The sequence below is a fragment of the Eleutherodactylus coqui genome, chromosome 6, assembly GCF_035609145.1.
Source record: "Eleutherodactylus coqui strain aEleCoq1 chromosome 6, aEleCoq1.hap1, whole genome shotgun sequence".
NCBI lineage: Eukaryota > Metazoa > Chordata > Amphibia > Anura > Eleutherodactylidae > Eleutherodactylus > Eleutherodactylus coqui.
In genome coordinates this window covers 158,623,811-158,643,855 of record NC_089842.1, presented here as the reverse complement: position 1 = coordinate 158,643,855, position 20,045 = coordinate 158,623,811, and the positions used below count along the sequence as shown (strand labels likewise).

The window sequence follows — 20,045 nt, the reverse complement described above, 5'->3', positions numbered from 1 at the left end:
AAAATCGTAATTCCTTTTATTTATCCATTGACGTAGCTGTTTTTTGCGTGACGAGTTCTATTTTTTAATGGTGCTATATAATGTACTGAAAAACCTTTAAAACATTCTAAGTGGAGTAAAATGAAAGAAACCCCACATTCTGCCATCTTTCAGTGCGTCTTGTTTCTACGGCACACAAACTGCAACAAAAATGACCTGATAACTTTATTCTATGGGTCAGTACGATTACTACAATACCAAACTTGTATATATTTTTTTTGCAAAGACATTTTAATTTTTTAAAATTATTTTCTACCGCCATCTTCTGAACGCAATAACTTTTTTTATTTTGCCATCAATGTAGTTGTGCGACGGCTAATTTTTTGCGAGACATCCTGATGTTTATGTTTGTACCATTTCGGTATACATATGACTTTTTTATTGCTTTTTTTTTCTGGGAGACGGGGTTACTGAAAAAGTGCATTTCTGGCATTCTTTATTTATTTTTATTTTTTTTTGGGCAACGTTTTACTCTGCGAGTTAAGTAATGCGCTACTTTGATAGATCGGACTTTTACGGTTTTATGATTTAGATTTTTTTATTATAGATATGGCAAAAGGGGGGTGATTTAAAGTTATATATTTTTTTCATAATTAGCAAAACTTTATTGATCTTAGTTTTTGGAGTTTTTTTTAGCCCCCCTAGGGCACCACTACTAGCAATGCTTTGATCTCTCCTGCAGTATGATGTAATGCCATAGCGATACATCATACTGCAATCTGACAGACAGTCTATCAAGCTACCCTACAGGGATGGAGTTGATAGGGAGTCTTCAGAAGGCCCCTAGCTGCCATGACACCGCATGTCTTCCTGCGATCTCCTCACGGGGGGCCATACGAGACCCCCGAACATCGCATGGGGGATTTAAATGCCGCTGTTAGAATTGACAGCGGCATCTAAAGGGTTAATAGCCGCAATTGGCCGCAGGCCGATTGCAGCTATTGCCCGCGGGTGTAACCTGTACTAAACAGCTGATGCCCACGCTGTATGAAGAGAGGTCGCCCCGCGATCTCTCTTCATACATACCCAGACGCTGTATGACATAAACATATGTCATAGAATGGAGAGGGGGGTTAAGTTTCAATTTATCTGTGTACCTTACCCTGGCTTCTGCGCACGCGCTCATTGCCAAAGTGTCGGAAGCATGCGCAAAAGCTGCAGATAGCCAGATTATTTTAAAATCTCCCTGCTCCTGCCTGCCAAACGTAACCGAGAGCCTGGAGATTTCACGCGGTCCCTGGTCACATGATCGCCAATATCCAATGGATAACGGTGATCATGTAAAAATGCAAAATTTAAATTTCACCTCCCCTCATGGATTCGAACCGTGCGGGGAAGTGAAATTACTTACCTGATGCCTCCGGAGATGTCCCCCAATGGGATCTTTTATCCATGGACCTTTCCCCAACTTCAGCGCATGCGCCCATCGGCAAAATGTTGGACATAAGCGCAGAAGCTGGGGAGGGCCCAGGAAATGTAAAATCTCCTGGCTACTAAAGGTTGCTGAGAGCCTTAAGCAGTGACTGAGGGCCGCGGTGAGCGATCCCTAGTCATGTGATTGCCGTTATCCATTGGATAATGGAGATCATGTAAAAATTAAAGAACAGTTGAAGTTTAATGCTCCTTTTGGTTTGGGCCCTTTTGTGCTTAGGGACATAATATTAAGGCCACAATGGGTATGTCTCTAAACTCAGGACAAACAGGGGGACGTATATTGGGGTGAAAGTCTTCATTCATATGTGTGCTGTACAAAAAAAGCAGTTTTTAAAATGACACAATTGCCGAAAAAATTAAAATCTTAATTTTTTTTTCTTCTGCTTTGCTTAGATTAATTCAAAAACTGTGCTGTAAAAATCGGCAGTACACCCCTAGATGAATTCGTTAAGGGGTCTAGTTTTTAAAATGGGGTCATTTTGGGGATTCTCCATCGTTTTGGCCGCTCAAGGGCTCTACAAGTGTTCTATGGGGCCTAAAAATCAAAATTTCTGTTCTGAAAGCCACCAGTTGCTCCTTTTCTTTTGGGGCCCGTTGTGCATACAGACATAAGATTAGGGCCACAATGGGTATGTCTTTGAACACGGGACAAACGGGGGTATCCATATTGGGTTGTAAATCCTCATTTTCATGTGCACTATAGAAAAAAATATGTCTTTTAAAATGACATATTTGCAAAAATATGAAATTGTATTTTTTCTTCTCTAAATTGCATTAACTCCTGTGTAAAAAAAACCCAAAAAACAGGGTCCAAATACTCATGACACCCCTCAGTGACTATATTAAAGGGTGTAGTTTTTAAAATGGGGTCATTTGTGGGGGTATCCATCATTCTGACACCTATAAGTCTTTGCCATCCCTGCTTGATGTAGGAAAACAAAGTGTTCCTCAAAATGTTGATAAACAATGTTAAATTTCTAAGTCTCCTAAATCGTTAAAAAAAACAGCGTTTTTCAAATGTGCTTCCAGAATAAAGTAAACAGATGGAAATATACAGTATACACAAAAATGTGTACAGTTTGTTTGACAATTTCTTTTTCAAAATTTTGGCACGTTTAATAAATATACACAAATTCTATCAGTCTATTTTTACCACCTAAATGAAGTACAATATGTGGCAAACAAACAACCTCAGAATCCCTTAGATATGCAAAACCTTTCCGGAGTTATTCTATGTTAAAGTGACGCATGTGAAATTTCCAAAATTTGACTCAATCACTAAGGCACAATCAGGGCTTTTCACTAAGGGGTTAAAGTCAGATTTGCGAATAACCCCTCTTAATGCTAGCTGTATACATCCATATAATATTAGCTCCTGCTAGAGCTAGCTACATATTAGACTGAGTTTTACAATTTATCTAAATCTTAGCTCCCCTATATAGATTGAATCCACACTGAATTTTGGACCTAAAAACTGAATACTGGACATAATAAAGATGGTCTTATTACATAAAGGAATAGTAAATTTGGCCGAGGTTTCACTGAGGAGCCAGCCCATTCTGGATTTGGCTGCCTGGCCTTATGATTTCTGTATATACCTCTGGTGGTACCTAAATGGGGGCATATATTCTTACATTTCAGCATGCTTTCGTTGCACAAGGTGGTCTCTCAAGATTCCTGGCATTAGAACTTTTGGATAAGGTCAACAATCCAGACCACCATGACCGTTATATTGAGCCTGACGATGATGATCTGGAGGTGAGTAACCAGGCATTACAGATTCTTTCAACTTTTGAGATGTTAAAAGAAAAACTCGTTATTGTACGGAAGTTCCCTAAATTACTTAAATGTTCTTTGTCTTTTGTGTGTGACCCTGATTGTGTAATGGCTTGCATTGCAATTTCTTTTAGCCCATATCTGTTGTACGGCATACCATCAAGTCTACAAACAAGAGAGCAGAGAGGACGGCATCGGAGCTCAACTGTGAGTTGCCAATTAAGGATTTTTAGTTATATTATTTAGACATTTTTTGCACAAAACAATTGGTGAACACTAAAGGTGGAGTTGTAACTTGGCTGACATCATATACCCATTGCAAAGCTAAAACTCCCAGCAGTGCATGGTTTTAGAGATGTATAGATTTCTTGTTTCCTGCACCCCTCACCTTCAGTCTTGTCCTTTCCCTTCCCGTGGTTGAACTTGATGGTCATATGTATCTTTTTACTGTACTTATGTACAGTGGTAGGTGATAATTGTTGGATCATTGTGGTCCCCACTGCTGGGTTCCCTACTTATGACTAGAATGGGAGTAGAGTCCCCTCTTCTTCTCCATGGCCATGGTGAGGAGGTGTTTCAAAGGTCCAGCGATGGAGCATACATATTGCTGTTACATTGAAACTAAGGGGGTTACAAAAACGGCAGTGACTTCTTTTCCCTACTCCGTAGACTTTAGCATGCCAGTGGGCAAGTGGTGTCCATCATCTCAGTGCTACTATAATGTCTAGTAGAGGTCTTATGAGCTGTGGAAACCTTTTTTTTTCCACTGAAATATTTTGAGCTGACAATCATCTTTGCAATTGGGTTTAATTAAAAATATTGCATCATTTGTCTTCTGCTGCGTATACATATCACTGTATACAGACTCTGCAGCCCAAGTCTCAAGAGGAGATCCATCAGTAAGGCTGGACTGATGAGTCAGATATCAACTCTTTATTTCCTGCACATCCTATTAGCTAATTTATGACCCCCAAACAAAGAAAAGCCAAATAAATTAATGCATTTTAAGGGGTTTTCCAAGTTATTTATTTTATATAGTTTTGGGTCCTCTATGCCACGGCATCTGACAGGTGACAGAAGGCCTGGTGACATCCTTTAAAACCTGTGACATTGGCTTCTGATGTAGAAGCCCTGAGGCAGGTTTATTAGATGTTACTGATTATGTCCCTGCCAGCCTCCTGTTGACTGCATCTGTCATGTGGCTAAACGAGCTATGAGACTGCTGCCGCTAAAGAAAACTGAGGACTAGACCGGTGGTGAGTGGCAGCGGGGAAGCAGCGCATAGTGGGAGTTGAATATGTGTGTTTTTTATTTTCAAACACCCTTTGTCTCCCCCACTGCCACCACTGATTATAAACTGGAAACTTCTTTTAAGTGAAGAAAAATTTGCCCTCCAATGATGTCCATAGCCTTTAAGACTGTTACTAAACATTAGGGGGGAAGAGACTTGTTACCTGTATAGCGCCAACTTATTCCGCAGCTCTTTCAGGTAATTTGTTTTTTATTACTCCCCACCAAGCTGGGTGCTCATTTTACCGACCTCGGAAGGATGGAAGGATAAGTAAACCTTGAGCCGGCTACCTGAACCAAGTGGAGATTGAACCCGCAACCTTCAGGTCGTGAGCCAGAGCTTAGGACTGCATTTCTGCTGCCTTAACACTCTGCGCCACACGAGGCCCATTATAGTAGCATTAAGCATTCAGTGGATGCAGTAGCAACTATTAGCTTGCTCTCATTGCGTATAGTAGATGAACTTAATTACCTAGTCATCAAATTATTGATTTGGATCTAATATCTGCAAATGCAAAGCTCTTAGGGCTCCTGTCCACGGGCGATTGTGCATTACGTTACTCGCAGCGATAATCCGGTCATGAGTAACGCAGTGCAGGCTTTCCATAGCGTTGCTATGGAAAGCGCAGCCCCCTGTCCACGAGCGGATAATCCTAGTGATTCTCCGCTCGTGGGACTGAAATCACTGCATGCCGCGATTCTCCGCAGTGAGCCCATCTGTCAGATCGGCTCGCCACAGAGAACTGTCAGTTCTCTCCCCTGCTCCCAGGGAGCAGAATACGGCTAGCAATATTCTGCCTCACCAGTGGCCTTAGGTGTCTCCTATCTAGCATGTATTAAAAGGCTTAAATGGATTATGCTGTATCAGTATGTATTTATTTGCTTTATCTCATGGTTAATTTTAGTCAAAGGTGAATTTAACAAACAATAAGTGGAAGTGAAAATATGTTTCCTCTTTTATGTAGATAAAAAAAAAACCACACACAAGCTAGATCTTTCATTATTATAAGTTCTCATGTCCTCTTAGGATCGTTTATTGCACAGAACATAAACTCAACATTAGCCAGAGAAAAGAACTACTAGATCGGTAGAACTGTGTATCATAGCGTTTACATTACACCTAAGTGCCCTGGTTTCTGTGCAGTCGCCTACTCTAGAAATTGGGGGTTTAGATTTTGCAGCTGCTGTTTGTTTCATTTGATGGATATGATGCATTTCTTAATTAATTTCAGAGAATCTGATAGACTTGCATTTCGTTTTACTGCAAAGATAGCTAGCCTGATCGTCTCGCATATTAACCACATTCTCCTGTTCTAGTTGACAAGCTGCAGTTTGAACCTCCACTCAGGAAAGAGACAGAAGCCAATGAAGTGGTGAGTTCTTGAAATTTATTAGACTGCCTATATAATATTTGAATATTATCTGCTATTACTGTTGAATATTTGTATGGTGAGGCTATACATGCACTTAGTTATTCTTTTCCTTTTTTATCTGTCGAACACCTATTCTCATCCTATAGCTCTTTGTGGTACTCTGGCGACACCTGCTGGCAGACTTTGGAATTTGTTTTATTTATTTATTTTCACCATGCATAGCCATTAGTGTTTTTTACATCCATAAATATTGATTGCATCTTAATTAAATATTCAATTAAATCAAATAATAATTCAATGTCCGATCTGTGGTTGCTCATCCTCTGGGAACCACACCGAGTTATTTCAGCACAGTACTTGTCAAGGGTAATTGTAACAGAGCAAATCCTATCTTATATGCTGGTATAATGTATATTTATGTAATTTTCCTCCTTTGAACTTTAGGAGGAAGTACACACAGAAAGCTCCAATATTGTGTTAGTGATGCACAATATTCCATTGTACCAAACATGTGCAATGCAATTTGTGACCTAGCATTTATATGCAGGATTTTTGCAGGTTTTTAGATGTCTTTGGAGTGCAGTTCTCTGCTGCAATGTGGGACGCTAACCTTAGTTGTCAGTGTTTTAGCTAACTGTTCTTCTGGACATGGGCAATCTGTACTGTTGAGATTTAAATTTATTACATAAAACCTGGCTACTGATTGGCTGATAGTGTCAGGATGAACCACCACCATTTTTTTTCCAATGCGGTTTGTGGGTGCACTGTAATCCAGTGACAATGTATTCTCAGCATTTCACTCTCTACTCGGTGTGGCAGAGCTGACATCTCACTATGTGTTCTGCAAATGTATACTCCTGCTTTCTACATTTTTTTCACCATTCACTCACGTTTTTTTTTATTTTATAGGGCATCAATTGGAATCCTTTTGCAAATGGAGCAAATCATGAGTAAGACCAGTTCTAAATCCTTAGCTGCAGCTCTGTATTCTCACACAATTCTAATTGCCAAAGGCAAAAAAAATACCTATACGTAATAACCCTGTAAAATATAATATAAATACTTAATTATTCAAAAAAAAAAAAAGACCACATCAAATGATATTTGAAATACAGGAGCAAATGGTAGTAGCAGTGCAATGTGACCACCGGTCATCAAGTAGTGTCGTGTGTAATTGTGCATATACACACTTAGGACTCTTTCACACGACCGTATGCAGTTTTATGTTCTCTCGTCCAAGCCGTAAATTCACATGAATAGACGATTTTCCGCGATCAACGCCAAGAGATAATTAGTGGTTTCTTGTCCATTCACACGGCTGTCGTTTTTAGGCAAAAAATACGTCACAATCCGGAAAAAAAACCCTTGCTCGGCATACATCTTTGGGAAGCCTTCAAATGCCTAATTAGAGCTACCTGTAAGCTTTCCGCAGCGTCCAAAAATGCCTCCCCCCTCCCATTTTTATTTGTTTTTTAACAGTTCCTATTGGAGTCTTTAGGAGCCGCCGCCATATATCGATCATAATATAGTTCCAGAACTATCTTTTTACCCATCGTATATTCCCCGCCGACGTATTTCAGTCGCCCATGTTCCATTTTTTTACGTTGCAACATTTTTACGTGCCGTATAGGCCCGTATGAACGAATGCATTGGAAAGCAAAGCCTCAGATGGTCATGTATCAGTCGGCCGTAAAAATGCGGCATGTATGCACTCATGTGAATGAAGCTTTAAACATAGGCCTGGCTGCCAACTTCCAAAAGCCTATGTGGAAATTGGGAAGTCAGCACCACTAAAACCCTATTAAAATCTAACCTATAGTCACCCCCTATGCTGAACAATGCTGCGAATAAACAATACCCTGTTCATCATGAATGGAAGCAGATGGGCTGGAGCGATCCCTGGCCACTTCGCTTCGATTCACTCCGCGATGAGCGCTCCTGTGTAAAAGCACGGGAATGATCATCGCTGGGACGGCTGTTGTGCATTGAAGTGACTGACCAGTCATCCTGTGTAAAAGGAGATTAACCATTCTTGTTTGACAGTATTGTGTCAACACTTTTAGTTTATATAAATCTTCTTTTTTGTCTTTGGCTCTTAGACAATATGTGTTGTTCGCTCCAATCCAGCGTACTAGCAGTGCACAACCTATTTTCACTTTTGTGTTTTTTAATTCTTTTTAATTGCAGTTCCACAATGAAACGAGCTGTTCCTCCTCCGCTGCCTCCAAAGGTACAAATAATAGGGACATTTACCTTTTTAAAAGTGATAAAATGGTAGGAATAATAGAACGGAAGCATAGGAAGACCTGTTCTACTTTTTATTAAAGGGGTATTCCTGCCATAGAGGTTTTACTGTATAAATGTCTGAAAGGTGGGGGTCACACTAGTTGGGCAAACACGAACTAGAGTTCTTTCCATAAACTCCTTTAACTATATTGGAGAACAGTGTGCACGCTAAGCCTGCTCTCTTGTCCTCTTTTTAGCTTTTTGTCCTGAGTTGGCAATATTAGTTGTCCCAACAAGGCTTATTCAAGAAGAGGGTGGCAGAGATATGACGATCAGTCTGGCATATTTTGGAATGCTCTAATAAGGTCTTTTTATTTCAACAGCCAATGAGAATGAACAGCTGTCCAGACGAAAGCCTGGCTGAAGATGAGCGAGCCAATACAATCAAACATCAGCCAGATAACAGAGCCTCCCAGTTTCACAGAAGGCAAAGCTCCCCAGGTTGTGGTCGCCACACTGCTCCCCCCAATAATAATGTCCTCACTAGCAGCATCAGCTCCCCTGGATTGTACCGCTGTAAACTCTATGAGTTGGGTAAATAACACAAAGCAGAGGCAGGGAGGATGGGAACTCCACTGCAGCCCTGCAAATATAAGGGTTAACATATCATTACATGGCTGGCTGAAAATAAGCACAACCAATAAGTATGACTACATGCTTCCATTACTTGCCTCACCCTAATTCTGCATTTTTCCAGCATTGCCCTTCACGTGGTGGCAGGAGCAATCCTTATACATCAAACCACAGGAGTCAGTGGAAACCAAGTTATCTTGCAGGCATATTACTGCATCATTTGTTTGTCAGGTCATAGGTGGTCAGTCATTAGTGGTCAGATACTTAAAGGATGCATTGTTTGGTGGTAGGAAAGATTAGTTCCATGTCTCTAGTGGAAGTTGGGTACCTCTATTACTTCCCGACTCCTGCTCATTCATGGAAAACTGCAATATTCATATTAAAATGCCTAATGACCTTTAGCCCCATAAATTACATTATGGGGCTCAAAGGTGAGGGAACAGAGGGTTAAAGTAACTGCTTTTTATACTGATCTGGTCCCCCACTTCAGCGCTGTGCCCCCTTGAAACCAGTGCATGCACACAGCGAGACTTTTCAGACAATTGTGTGCGCAGGCACTCTCTGGTTCATCTGTGTGGGGGAGAGTGTACACAGAGCTGTCTGAAAAGAGGCACTCTGTGTGCGTGTGTGCTGATTTCTCTGGGGCACAGTGCTGGAACGGGGGAATCGGTAAGAATGCAAAACAACTGTCCCTCTAACCTTTCACCCCTATAAGTTTATGGTGCTCAATGGTTCTAACAAAGGCCCCTTAGACTGGGTTCACGCGGGAAGGAATAGCCGCGTAATTTCCATGCAGACTTTCCACACGGAAATTCCGCCGTCAATCTTAAACTGGAGCCTAAGCAGCAAAGTGGACGAGATTTGCAAAAATCTAGTCCACACGCTGTGGAGAGTCCGTCTAAAACATACCACGCGGAATTCAAATCCGCGGTATTTCAATAGTATCACCGTTTCCGTCTCTCTCTTCTCTATAGGGAGAGATCACCTCAGCGGAATACAGGCGGACACGCCGCTTCAAACCCGCACCTTTTTGAAGCTGCCTTTCTGCTGCAGAAATTTCGTGGAATTTCCGGGCGGTCCCGCTGTGAACATTCTGTGAGATCTTCACCCTGTGTGGCCGCAGCCTTTAAGGCTGAGTTGTAATAGATTTTCTTGAAGGGATTATCTGACCATGCGCCCAGGCAGAGGATGTCTTGTCACAGTCCACAGTCAACACTGCTACCGCTGCCCTATACCTTACTGTGCAGGCAGTCCTTTACTAAAGGACCTTCAGATAAAACCTGTTTCAAAATGCACATCAAATGGTGTGGATTTTGAGGCAGAATGTCCACTGCGAACATTCCACAGAAAATCCACCCCATGTGAACCCCTCATGCCATAAAGCATCACTTAATTCATCATAATAACACCAAACTTAATCCCTTAACTATAGAATAGATTGTTTTTAGCGGCTCACTTTGTAAGTAAGCTGCTAAAAACTTATGAGCCGGCCCCAAGAGGTTTGCCCATTTTAATTTTGGTCCCTACCTATTGCCAATTAGTGCAGGCGTAAACTATACTCTATGTTGGATCTGCCACTGAGTCCTAGGGAAGTCGTGGCCAGCCAGACATTTCCCTGCAGTGTTCATCCATGTAAAGGGCCATTTAAATGGAACGATTATCGCTCAAAATTCATTAAAACAAACGAAAATTAGCAATAATTGTCTGGTGTAAAAGCAAAAAAAAAATCGTTTACTATTCATTCACTTGATTTTTGGTTATCACTGGCTTTCAGTCAGCTTAAACACCATCACTGGATCGCTGACTTCACGCTCCGTGTAAATGCTCCCCGCTCAGCAAGAAGCCAGTGATGTCCTCTGCCTGTCTAAACGCCCTGTACGAGCTAATGATCAGCACTCGTGCAGTTGTTTTGACGACTTTCGTCCCGTCTAAATGGAACTTAATACATGGTTAAGTGGGGGGGACTCCCCTCTAAGATGTCCATAAACCCTAATGGGTCTTATGAAAAGTGGTTGCTTTTGTGATACCAACAGGAGTGATTCCAGAACTACAGGGTCAGAGCTGAGATCCCTTCAAGCTAAAGGTATTCTTTGTTTAGAGGACAGCTACAAATCATGATCTTAATTTTTTAACGTATGACTTGCACAGCTGCACTAGACCACCAGTCTAACGACATATAAACCCCTGTTCCATGTAGCAGGAACTTTTTTTGGAGACGAAATGTATAGGCAAGAAGGTGTCAACGTGGAAGTGTATAGGCATGCCCTCCATCTCATACTATTCATTCTTGGGCTCCACCTTACCTTGGTCACTCCACCTTACCTTGGTCACTCCACCTGCCATTATATTAAACCTTATATGAGATGGTCAGTGCACATTTTCACCCGTTTGCAATGAAACACATCTCAGTACTGTTCATTCTAACTTCAGCCGTCTTGCAGAATGAGTTTTCTTCCACATATCTCCTTGCTGACTGCTTTGTGGCTTTTACTGCATCACAACAGCTTCCAGGTGTATTATACAGCTACAAATGTATATATTTAAGAATTTGGGCTGATATTAGGCAATTTTCCTTACTAACCCAGTTTTCTGCATTTCTGTTCACCCTCTGGTATTCATCTTGTGCATGCGTTACTTCATTTTGTCATGTGAATACCAGATGTCACCTGGCTTCTCAGCTTCTTTCCATTTCAGCTCCAAGGGGTTGTCCAGTTTCAGTACTCAGAGATATCAGAGACCATGGATACCTTCTTCTTTCCAAATACACATCCATATAGCAGCTTTTATGGACACTGGGTGGAGAGGGGAACGTAGAGCTGTCCAGAGCAACCATCTGGGCTTATTGAAAAGTATAGCTTGAATATGGCTGCTATGGACAACTTTACCAATTTTGCTTTGAACCACCCCCTTTCAAATTTGAGGCCTGTGTACAGGAAGGAGGATTGCTGTATTGCTATGTCTATGGTCACATAACATAAAGCAAATGGTCTCTGAATATTTTGCAGCGTGAGTACTTTTATAGCTGAATTAGGCTTTGTTCGCACTGGTGTCATGTGTCTGATGACATAACGGATCTGTTGCCTCATTGACTTCTATGGTAAGGAAATCCTACTGCCCAGATTGCTGAATTCTGGCCACCTAGCAAAGAGGGATAGCTAATGCCAACTGATTAGATAAATCCCAATAAAATGAATAGGCAGACCTTTAAAGGAAACCTTTCTCAAAGTTTTTCTGTAGTAACAGGATAACATGGAGATAGTCACCAGTGTGAACAGCAGCTAAAATTCACAGAAGTTTTTGAAACTGGGGAACCCCTTCAATGCAATGCTTAAATTCAGTGTTCTAATCCAACAACTCTGCTCCTTGCAGGGAATGGAGACAGCCCTATGAGGCTAGGAAGTCCAACCGGAGATGGTCCGAAACCCCAACTTCAACAAAAGAAAGACAAAAAGGATTTTCCGGTATGTCTTTCTGTTATCTTGTTTTCACCACAGTCTTGTATTTGATTGACTACTTTAATGAGGTTTGATTGCAAGATCAAGTTGTGTACTATCAGCAATAGCGCTTCCATTTTTTATTTTTTTTGCATTCGTACTGGGATTCCTACTATATAATAAGGCGTAAAAAACTTGCGTCATGGAGGTTCAAGGTTTGTATCGAGGGAGACCTGGGGTCAGTCCCGCTTCATACATTGCGGGTGTCGGCTGTTTCTTACAACCAACACCCGCCCACAACAGCTTGGATCAGCACTGCTGCTGATTGCAGCTGTTAGCCCTTTAAATGCAGCAGTCAATTCTGACAGTGGTATTTAGATTTCCCAATCAATGTTTGGTGGTCCCATCCGTGATCTCATTGTGGGGTACCGCTCGGTTGCCATAGCGGAGGCCTTCTGAAACACCCCAGGGCTACTATTGCAGATTGTCCATCAAGTTATGCCTGTGGCGTGGCTTGATAGACTGCCTGTTAGATCACAGTACAATGCAATACTATGGTATTACATCATACCGCAGGAGCGATCAAACCATTGCAAGTTCTCGTCCCCTAAGATGACAAAAAAAACATTAAATGTAAAAATCAGTTTACAAATTGTATTAATTATTTAAAAAAATAAAGTCATAAAAGTTTAACCCCTCCACCCCATTTGCCATTTTATAATAAATTATTCTAAATGAATAAAAAAACAAAAACATATTTGGTATCGTTGCATCCATAAAAGTCTGATCTACAAAAGACACATTGTTTACCCCGCATGATGAATGTTGTCAGGAAAAACAAAAACAAAGAATAAATAAATTCAGCAGCACACAGATAAAATAAACCCTATTCAAGTGTGGGAGAACTTAGCTTGTGCACGCCTCGTCCAAGCTCCGGACACCGCAAGGAACCCAGTAGTACAATCGAACACGAAAAGAGAAGGCAGGCAGCACTGCGGAATCAGCATCTCAATCAAGTAAAGATTGCAAAAAATTCCATACTTTATTATCAGATGTCAGACATGTTCAGACGCGAAGTTTCGACCATCGTACTATGGTCTTTGTCAAGCTTGACAAAGGCGTCTGTGTACGCTGAAACACATTGCGCATATCTACTGTTTTGTATTTTATTAAAGAGAGGTGAACCCTCTCTATTTCTTATTCCTGTATTAAAAATCCTTATTTTTGGATTGGAGCCATCTGGAGCCTTCTGTGACACACGAGGGATACCTTAAGGAGCGCAGACAAAAAGTTTTCTTTTTACTTTACAATTGAAAAATACAACTCATCCCCAAAAAACAGGCTCTCAGACACCTACGTTGATGGATTAAAAAAAACGTAACTCTTTTATTTTAAAGTGTGGGAGGTGGGGAGGGAGAGGAGGGGAATGAAAATGGAGGGAGCACATTCTTAAGGGGTTAAAAATGGACTTGACTCAGACTATTTTGGTTTTCAATAACCTAGGGCATTAGTTTCCTGTTTACTAGGTTATTTGTGTTTGGGGGGGGGGGGGTGTTTATTTTCTCTTTGTTTTTTCTTTTGGTTATTGTCAGGACCTATCTGGTCCCTTATTGTCTCTGATACCTTGGTATGTTAAAGAAATATGTACACATATATTTTGTTTTAGTACTCTGTAAATGTTGAATTTCAGTTTTATATGGAAAATATATAAATAAAGAATAAAAAAATGGACCTGACTCATTTAGGAAAAACACTTCTCATTTGTTCTTGTGGTTTCTGGCTTTACTATTCTGATTCTCTGTTCCCTATTCTAGAAACCAACGATAAATGGTTTACCACCCACTCCCAAAGTGCTGGTAAGTAGTCAGTCTAACTGACAGAGAAATGCCTTACTAGTGTGTCTGTGGGACCCCTCACTGGGTATCGCCACACTTTCTCACTAACTTTTTAAAAGTTTTGACTGCCTTTTGCCATTAGCAGTTCCCTCCTCTGCTCTAGGGGTGGGGAGTGGGGACCCTGCAGTGAGCAGTTACTAGAGGAATATGCCCATCTGAATAAAGCCTAGAGAGAACTGTTCTTTCAAGCAGCTCTCTGTTCTGTCTGATAGAAGAGGTCCAGAACAGGTTTCCACACCCTAGCGATTTTCCCATGTATGTTTGCTCATATTTATTTATGTTCTTTGTCATATTTTTTCTTTTTCAGATGGGAGCCTGTTTCTCCAAAGTGTTTGATGGTTGTCCTTTAAAGATAAATTGTGCAACTTCCTGGATACACCCAGATACTAAAGGTAAAATCCTTAAGCACTGGTCTGATTATGTAACCCACATACCTAATACTGCCCTGAAATAGGAAGCATAAATGCTCACATTCCCATTTAGTCATGGGTAACATCTGACTAATATCCCTTAGGGCCCATTCACACAGGTGTATTTTCTCTCCCATGTGCTTTTTTAGTTCAGGAATACAGACCGCACACGGGCCCATTAAAGTAAATTTGTGTATTTAGATATGCTTTTTTTTTCTTCTTGCGGACTGATGTTGCACATAAAAATATATATTGCAGCATGCCCTATTTTTGTCCGCATTCGCTGACCACAGCCACCCATGAAAATCTATAGTGGCATAAATGCAGTGAACACAGATGTTACATACGTGCTACATATTTTATGCAAATTGCCAGGAGATTGAGAAAAAAGTGACATCAATTGGGCTTTTTTTTTTTCGTGGGATGCAACACAAGGAAGGCTCCATAGAGAAACATGGGCTACAAAACCTCACAAATCGCGTCAGTATAGCGCATGCCACGATTTTTTTTTTTCTCGCAATGTAGCAGTTCTAAAACAGTGCTAGTGTGAAGGAACCCATTGGAAAATGTGGGCTTCACATACATGCGATTTGTAGCACTGTCACATCGTAAGAAAATCGCGCAAATTTGTCACCCATGTAAAAGCGGCCTAAAGGATTTTGGAGGGTGGGGGCCAAGTGAGAAAGTGTTTTTTAAAGGCCCATTCAGACAGGCATATGTTTTGGCCCGTGTGCTGTTCCTTGTATCGCCTTATAGTCTGAGGCTATACACACGTGCATACACAGACAAGAATAGGAGATGCAATGTGCAAGGTCCGTACAAATCAGGCAGCATAATTTTCTCGGGTGCAACACGCATCTGCTCGACTGAACAAAGCCTAAACGAGAGATGGACAGAAATCAATTTCATGTTCATTTATCGAGCCATCTATCGCTTTAGGCCGGCTGTCCACGGGCGATGCGGTATCCTGCGGCGAAGCTCCGCTGCCCGGGAGCAGGAGCCGCCTCCGAATCTCTGCCGGTCAGCCCTATCTAATAGATAGGCTGACCGCGGAGAATCAGGGCAATTCGCAGCATGCTGCGAATTGCCCGCCGCGAGGGGAGAATCGCAATGATTCCCTGCTCGTGGACAGGTGCTGGTGTTTTCCATAGCAAAGCTATGGGAAGCGTCGGCCGGCGGGATTCGCCAGCGGTTTACCGCCAGCGAATAAACTGCCGTGGACGGGGGGCCTTAACATTCTGCCACCTCCAAACAGACAGCAAGTCCCGATTACCATCAGGCAAAAACAAATTGACTTAACCTATGGTATCTGATCTATGTGCTGGATATCCACAGGACCTAGGGGGGAGGGTGGGGGGAGGCTTGTTACTAGGGTTATATTGCCATGTTAACTTTAAGTGAAAAGTGTATTTCCATATGGATTGTAAATGAGGATGTATCCGTGCCCTGCATATACGATGCACACGTAATTGCTATTTTTTATATTTCTTTATTTACAAATTCAATAAAAAGAGAATTTAAAAGCCACAGGGATACCTCTCTGTTCTAACTTGGTCCATGTATGCAAAACTCTGGAACAGGATTCATCAAATCGCAGACATCCATAGACAAGGAATATGTACAGATGCAGTAAACATTAACTTGACATTTAATGTGTTACATGCTATCATGCAACAAACTTTAACATGACCTTTTCCATGACGTGATGTATTGAATGTCAAGTCGAAAGTTTGATACATTTGTACTCTACACCGTAGCGCCCAACCAAATTTCTAAAATTCACATAGCAATATATATTGCCTGATTCTATGGAGTACGGTGAATTTCCAGTGCAGTAACTGAAGTCCTTTCCTCCCATCAGACCAGTACCTGATCTTTGGCACTGAGGATGGCATCTACACTTTGAATCTGAATGAATTACATGAAGCAACAATGGAACAGGTACGATTAGGAGAGCATCGATGGTATTGAGCTATGCTGCTGCTATCCAATCACTTGATCTATTACTCATCCATGTCTTTATTTTGTAGCTATTTCCGCGGAAGTGCACATGGCTGTATCTTATCAATAACACTCTCATGTCACTGTCAGGTATGTCCCGCAGTTATTACTGTGTCATGATCAACTGCATTTTATTTTGACCATGGTTTTTTGTCGTAAACTTAAATTATGCTTTTCTGCTCCGTTTCTGAGCATGGATTTGACATTCACAAGATCATTTTGTACAGCATGAAAACAAGCGGAGCTAAGGTTCCTCTACACGAAATGACTGTCTAACACATAACAGCCCAACCACTGCCCCCATAGACTACCGCCTGACTACTGCTCATGTGCTTTACACTGGAGCGATAATCATTCAATGAATGGAGGTGGAGCGGCCATGGATCATTCCAGACCGCCTGCCTTCATTCAAAGTAAACAGGAGTTGCTCTAACATTGAGCGGCTCCTGCTCACACGGCCCAATAGTCGCTTGGTTTTTAATTCTGCTGCAAACCAAGTGACTCCTACAGGTGAGTTATTTCTCGTTCTGTGCCCTGTTTGTGCCCGCTTGTACATGGGACCATTTCTGCCCAAATTCACGGTTTCCAGCGAAATTTCAGGCGATAGTCACCCCGTGTAAAAGTACCTTTACACTAAGGGTCCGTCTACACCAAACCAGTCTATCATTTGAATGAGCAAACGATGTCTGAGTTCAGTTGGGCAGCCTTTTTATACAGGCAGATACATTGTTGGCTTGTTCAAACGAGAAATCGTTCAGTTGCTCATATTCACTGTATAAATGAATGGGAAGGAATGAATGATCCGTATTTAAAACAAATGATTAGTATGATGATTTTTGTGCCTACATAAAATTAACGATTTATCATTCATTCTTCCATCGTTGGCTGCGTTTACGCTGAACGATTCTTTATTTTTGGCTGCTTGCATGATTTTTTGATGATATGCCGTGTAAAAGGGCCTTTACTCAGCAAGTTTACCTGTACTCGTATGAAAAACCTCCAGAAAACTTTCCGATATTACAATGTGTTAAGTTGAATTGCTACATCTGCTCTTACACTTGCAAACCTGGCTCTGCTACACTAATAAATATATGTGTGTGTATGTATATATATATATATATATATATATATATATATATATATATATATACATTTTTTTTTTCTAGAGGTTCTCCTCTATAGATAAGTAAGATACTGATGATCTTAGAGAGTAGACCCTTTTCTGAAAGTTCTATTCATAATCCTACTAAGGCTATAGTCTCTGTTTCTTGAAATAGCTTATAACAGCAAACAGTAGCTTCCATGGCCTGGTAAATGGAGATGAATTGCACTTTAGGCTCAGTGTTCCTATAAGCTGTTTTTGTTTTCTTCTTGCTACAGTAGAATGTTAGATTAAAATATTGTGACGTTATCCTAGCAGACAAGATTGCAACCTAGTAGACCTCATTTCAAAGTTGAATGCATTTGACGAGACTGAAACCAAGCTGGTGCTGTCAGCCTTATATTGCCACTGCAGGGGAGGACTTGTTATATGCCAGGAACAAAGGACAAGTGGGATGTCAGATGGCAGAGCTCCAGCACGCTCATTCAAATGCAGGATGTGACATTTACACACTACAATGAAGACATGAGAAGCTAATAAAAGACTTGAGAACAGAGTGCTTTGGCTCTGCTCCTTCACTGTGAGGTCTCTACCTCTTTACTTGCCAACTTGAAGATGACCCTCCTGCGTGGTGAATGGCATATATTTTTGTCCTGTAGTCTTTTCAAATACCCTGCAGCTATCACTGTACATATAATAAACCAACCCTTCACCCCTACAATCCCAGGAGTAACAGTCAGATACCTAAGGGAGTTGTCCGGCACTATTGCTATTGATGACCTATCCTTAGTGGCTCGGGTTGGTATTACAGACACAGTTCCCATAGCGTTCATAAGAAAAAATGAAAATAAAAGAAACCTCTGATCTATCAAAATAACACATTATTTATCCTGCACGGTGAATGTCGGCAGAATAAAAAATACAAAACGAAAGAACTGCGTCTTTCCCATCCGATCACCCGGTCTCCAAGAAAAATTTTTGTTTTATAAAAAGCGGTTAAAAAGTCCAAAATGATACCAGTAGAAACCACAGGTCCCCCAGCAATCAAAATAAGCCACCACATGATCCTATCAGTAGAAAGATAAAACCGTGCTGGGGTGATTGACTGCCGTATGTAATTGCCCCCTAAACGATCACACCAGCGGTGGGGGTAGTGTGCTGCTCCAGCGCAAAGGCAGAATTGAGGTGCTCACACCTAGGTTTTCAGACATGAACACGGCTGTCGTCAGTGCCCAAACTAAACCTGGATTAGTTGCTGAAGACAACCTGGTTCCACTCAGCAGTTCAGTTTAATCGTTCACAACCTCACTGCAAATGGGGGCAACGGGGGGGTGTCAAAGTCAGGACACATAATGGTTGCCATGAGACCAAATGTCCTTCAGCCAAGCACCTGGATATGGTTCTGACAGACACGGGCCTGTAACAATGCTGCCACCTGTCTCTGAATGGTGGACAATGAAACAGTTGGAGCTGCTCGTACTTTTTCAAACAACCAGACAATTCTCTTTCCTGGTGGTCTGTCAAGGGCGTCCTGAGCCCAATTGCCTTGTATGCGTGCCCTCAAGCATCCACTGCTTCCAACCCCTCCAAAAATTCTGGTCAGAACGGCCCAGGTGGCGGACAATTCGTCTATATGACCATCCAGCTTCTCACATTCCAATAATGCACCCCTATCAAACTCTGTTAACTGGGTGAAATCTCTTTGATTTTGTTGAAGAGGCGTTTAGTGGTCAACAAGCTCTACACAATTAGAAAATGAGGTCCGCTACGTACAAGTAGCCTCTGAGAGCCTTTTTATAGGCCAAGGGTGGAACACTTTTAGGACCTTAGGTGACAAGACCGTTCAGCTAATGACACCACAACTGTAATCATTTGCATATCTGCTTGAGATTTAACTGCATGCAGTTTTGCAGCACAGCGGCAACTCCTTCTTGGTGCTTGATTTTATGTATGTGAGATTATATATATATATATATATATATTATAATACAGGGAGAGGAAGATCTTTGGCTGCGGTTCTCAACTGTATGCAGGCACATTATATCATCTGTATTATGTCCTCAATACTGGGAAATCCTGTGGTTTGACTGAACCTAATCCTGCAATGACCTGTGTCTAGTTTAGTAGAAGTGGGGAAGGTCCAGACATGGCACCCATAATACAGATGTCAATGCACCAGTAAAAGTTACTGTAAAAGTTTGTATTGTGATGTAAAACATGCCCAATAAACATTCCTTTAAAAAAAAAGTTTCTCTAAAAGTTACCTAAAAATGGGGGGTCCTTGTGGAGAGATCCTCCTTTATTCATTTTGTTTGCCCTAGTAGAATTAGTTTATGGTGGATTGAGGAAGAGGACAACCCTTTTCAGTTACGCCAACTATATATGGATTTAATAATCTGCTCACGCCCATGGCTGACATTGGGGCCTTTGTT

At 41.4% G+C, this 20,045-nt stretch overlaps 1 protein-coding gene across 1 annotated transcript in view; it reads left to right on the top strand.

Annotated features, from left to right (window-relative positions):
• MAP4K5 (mitogen-activated protein kinase kinase kinase kinase 5) overlaps nucleotides 1-20,045 on the top strand; it is a 111,259-nt gene that overhangs the window by 62,911 nt on the left and 28,303 nt on the right. The window contains exons 12-22 of the mRNA XM_066608074.1: nucleotides 3,115-3,231; nucleotides 3,384-3,456; nucleotides 5,857-5,912; nucleotides 6,822-6,862; nucleotides 8,100-8,142; nucleotides 8,522-8,732; nucleotides 12,141-12,232; nucleotides 14,020-14,061; nucleotides 14,408-14,492; nucleotides 16,372-16,451; nucleotides 16,541-16,601. Coding sequence (XP_066464171.1) covers nucleotides 3,115-3,231; nucleotides 3,384-3,456; nucleotides 5,857-5,912; nucleotides 6,822-6,862; nucleotides 8,100-8,142; nucleotides 8,522-8,732; nucleotides 12,141-12,232; nucleotides 14,020-14,061; nucleotides 14,408-14,492; nucleotides 16,372-16,451; nucleotides 16,541-16,601 — 901 coding nt within the window. The remainder of the gene's footprint in view (nucleotides 1-3,114; nucleotides 3,232-3,383; nucleotides 3,457-5,856; nucleotides 5,913-6,821; nucleotides 6,863-8,099; nucleotides 8,143-8,521; nucleotides 8,733-12,140; nucleotides 12,233-14,019; nucleotides 14,062-14,407; nucleotides 14,493-16,371; nucleotides 16,452-16,540; nucleotides 16,602-20,045) is intronic.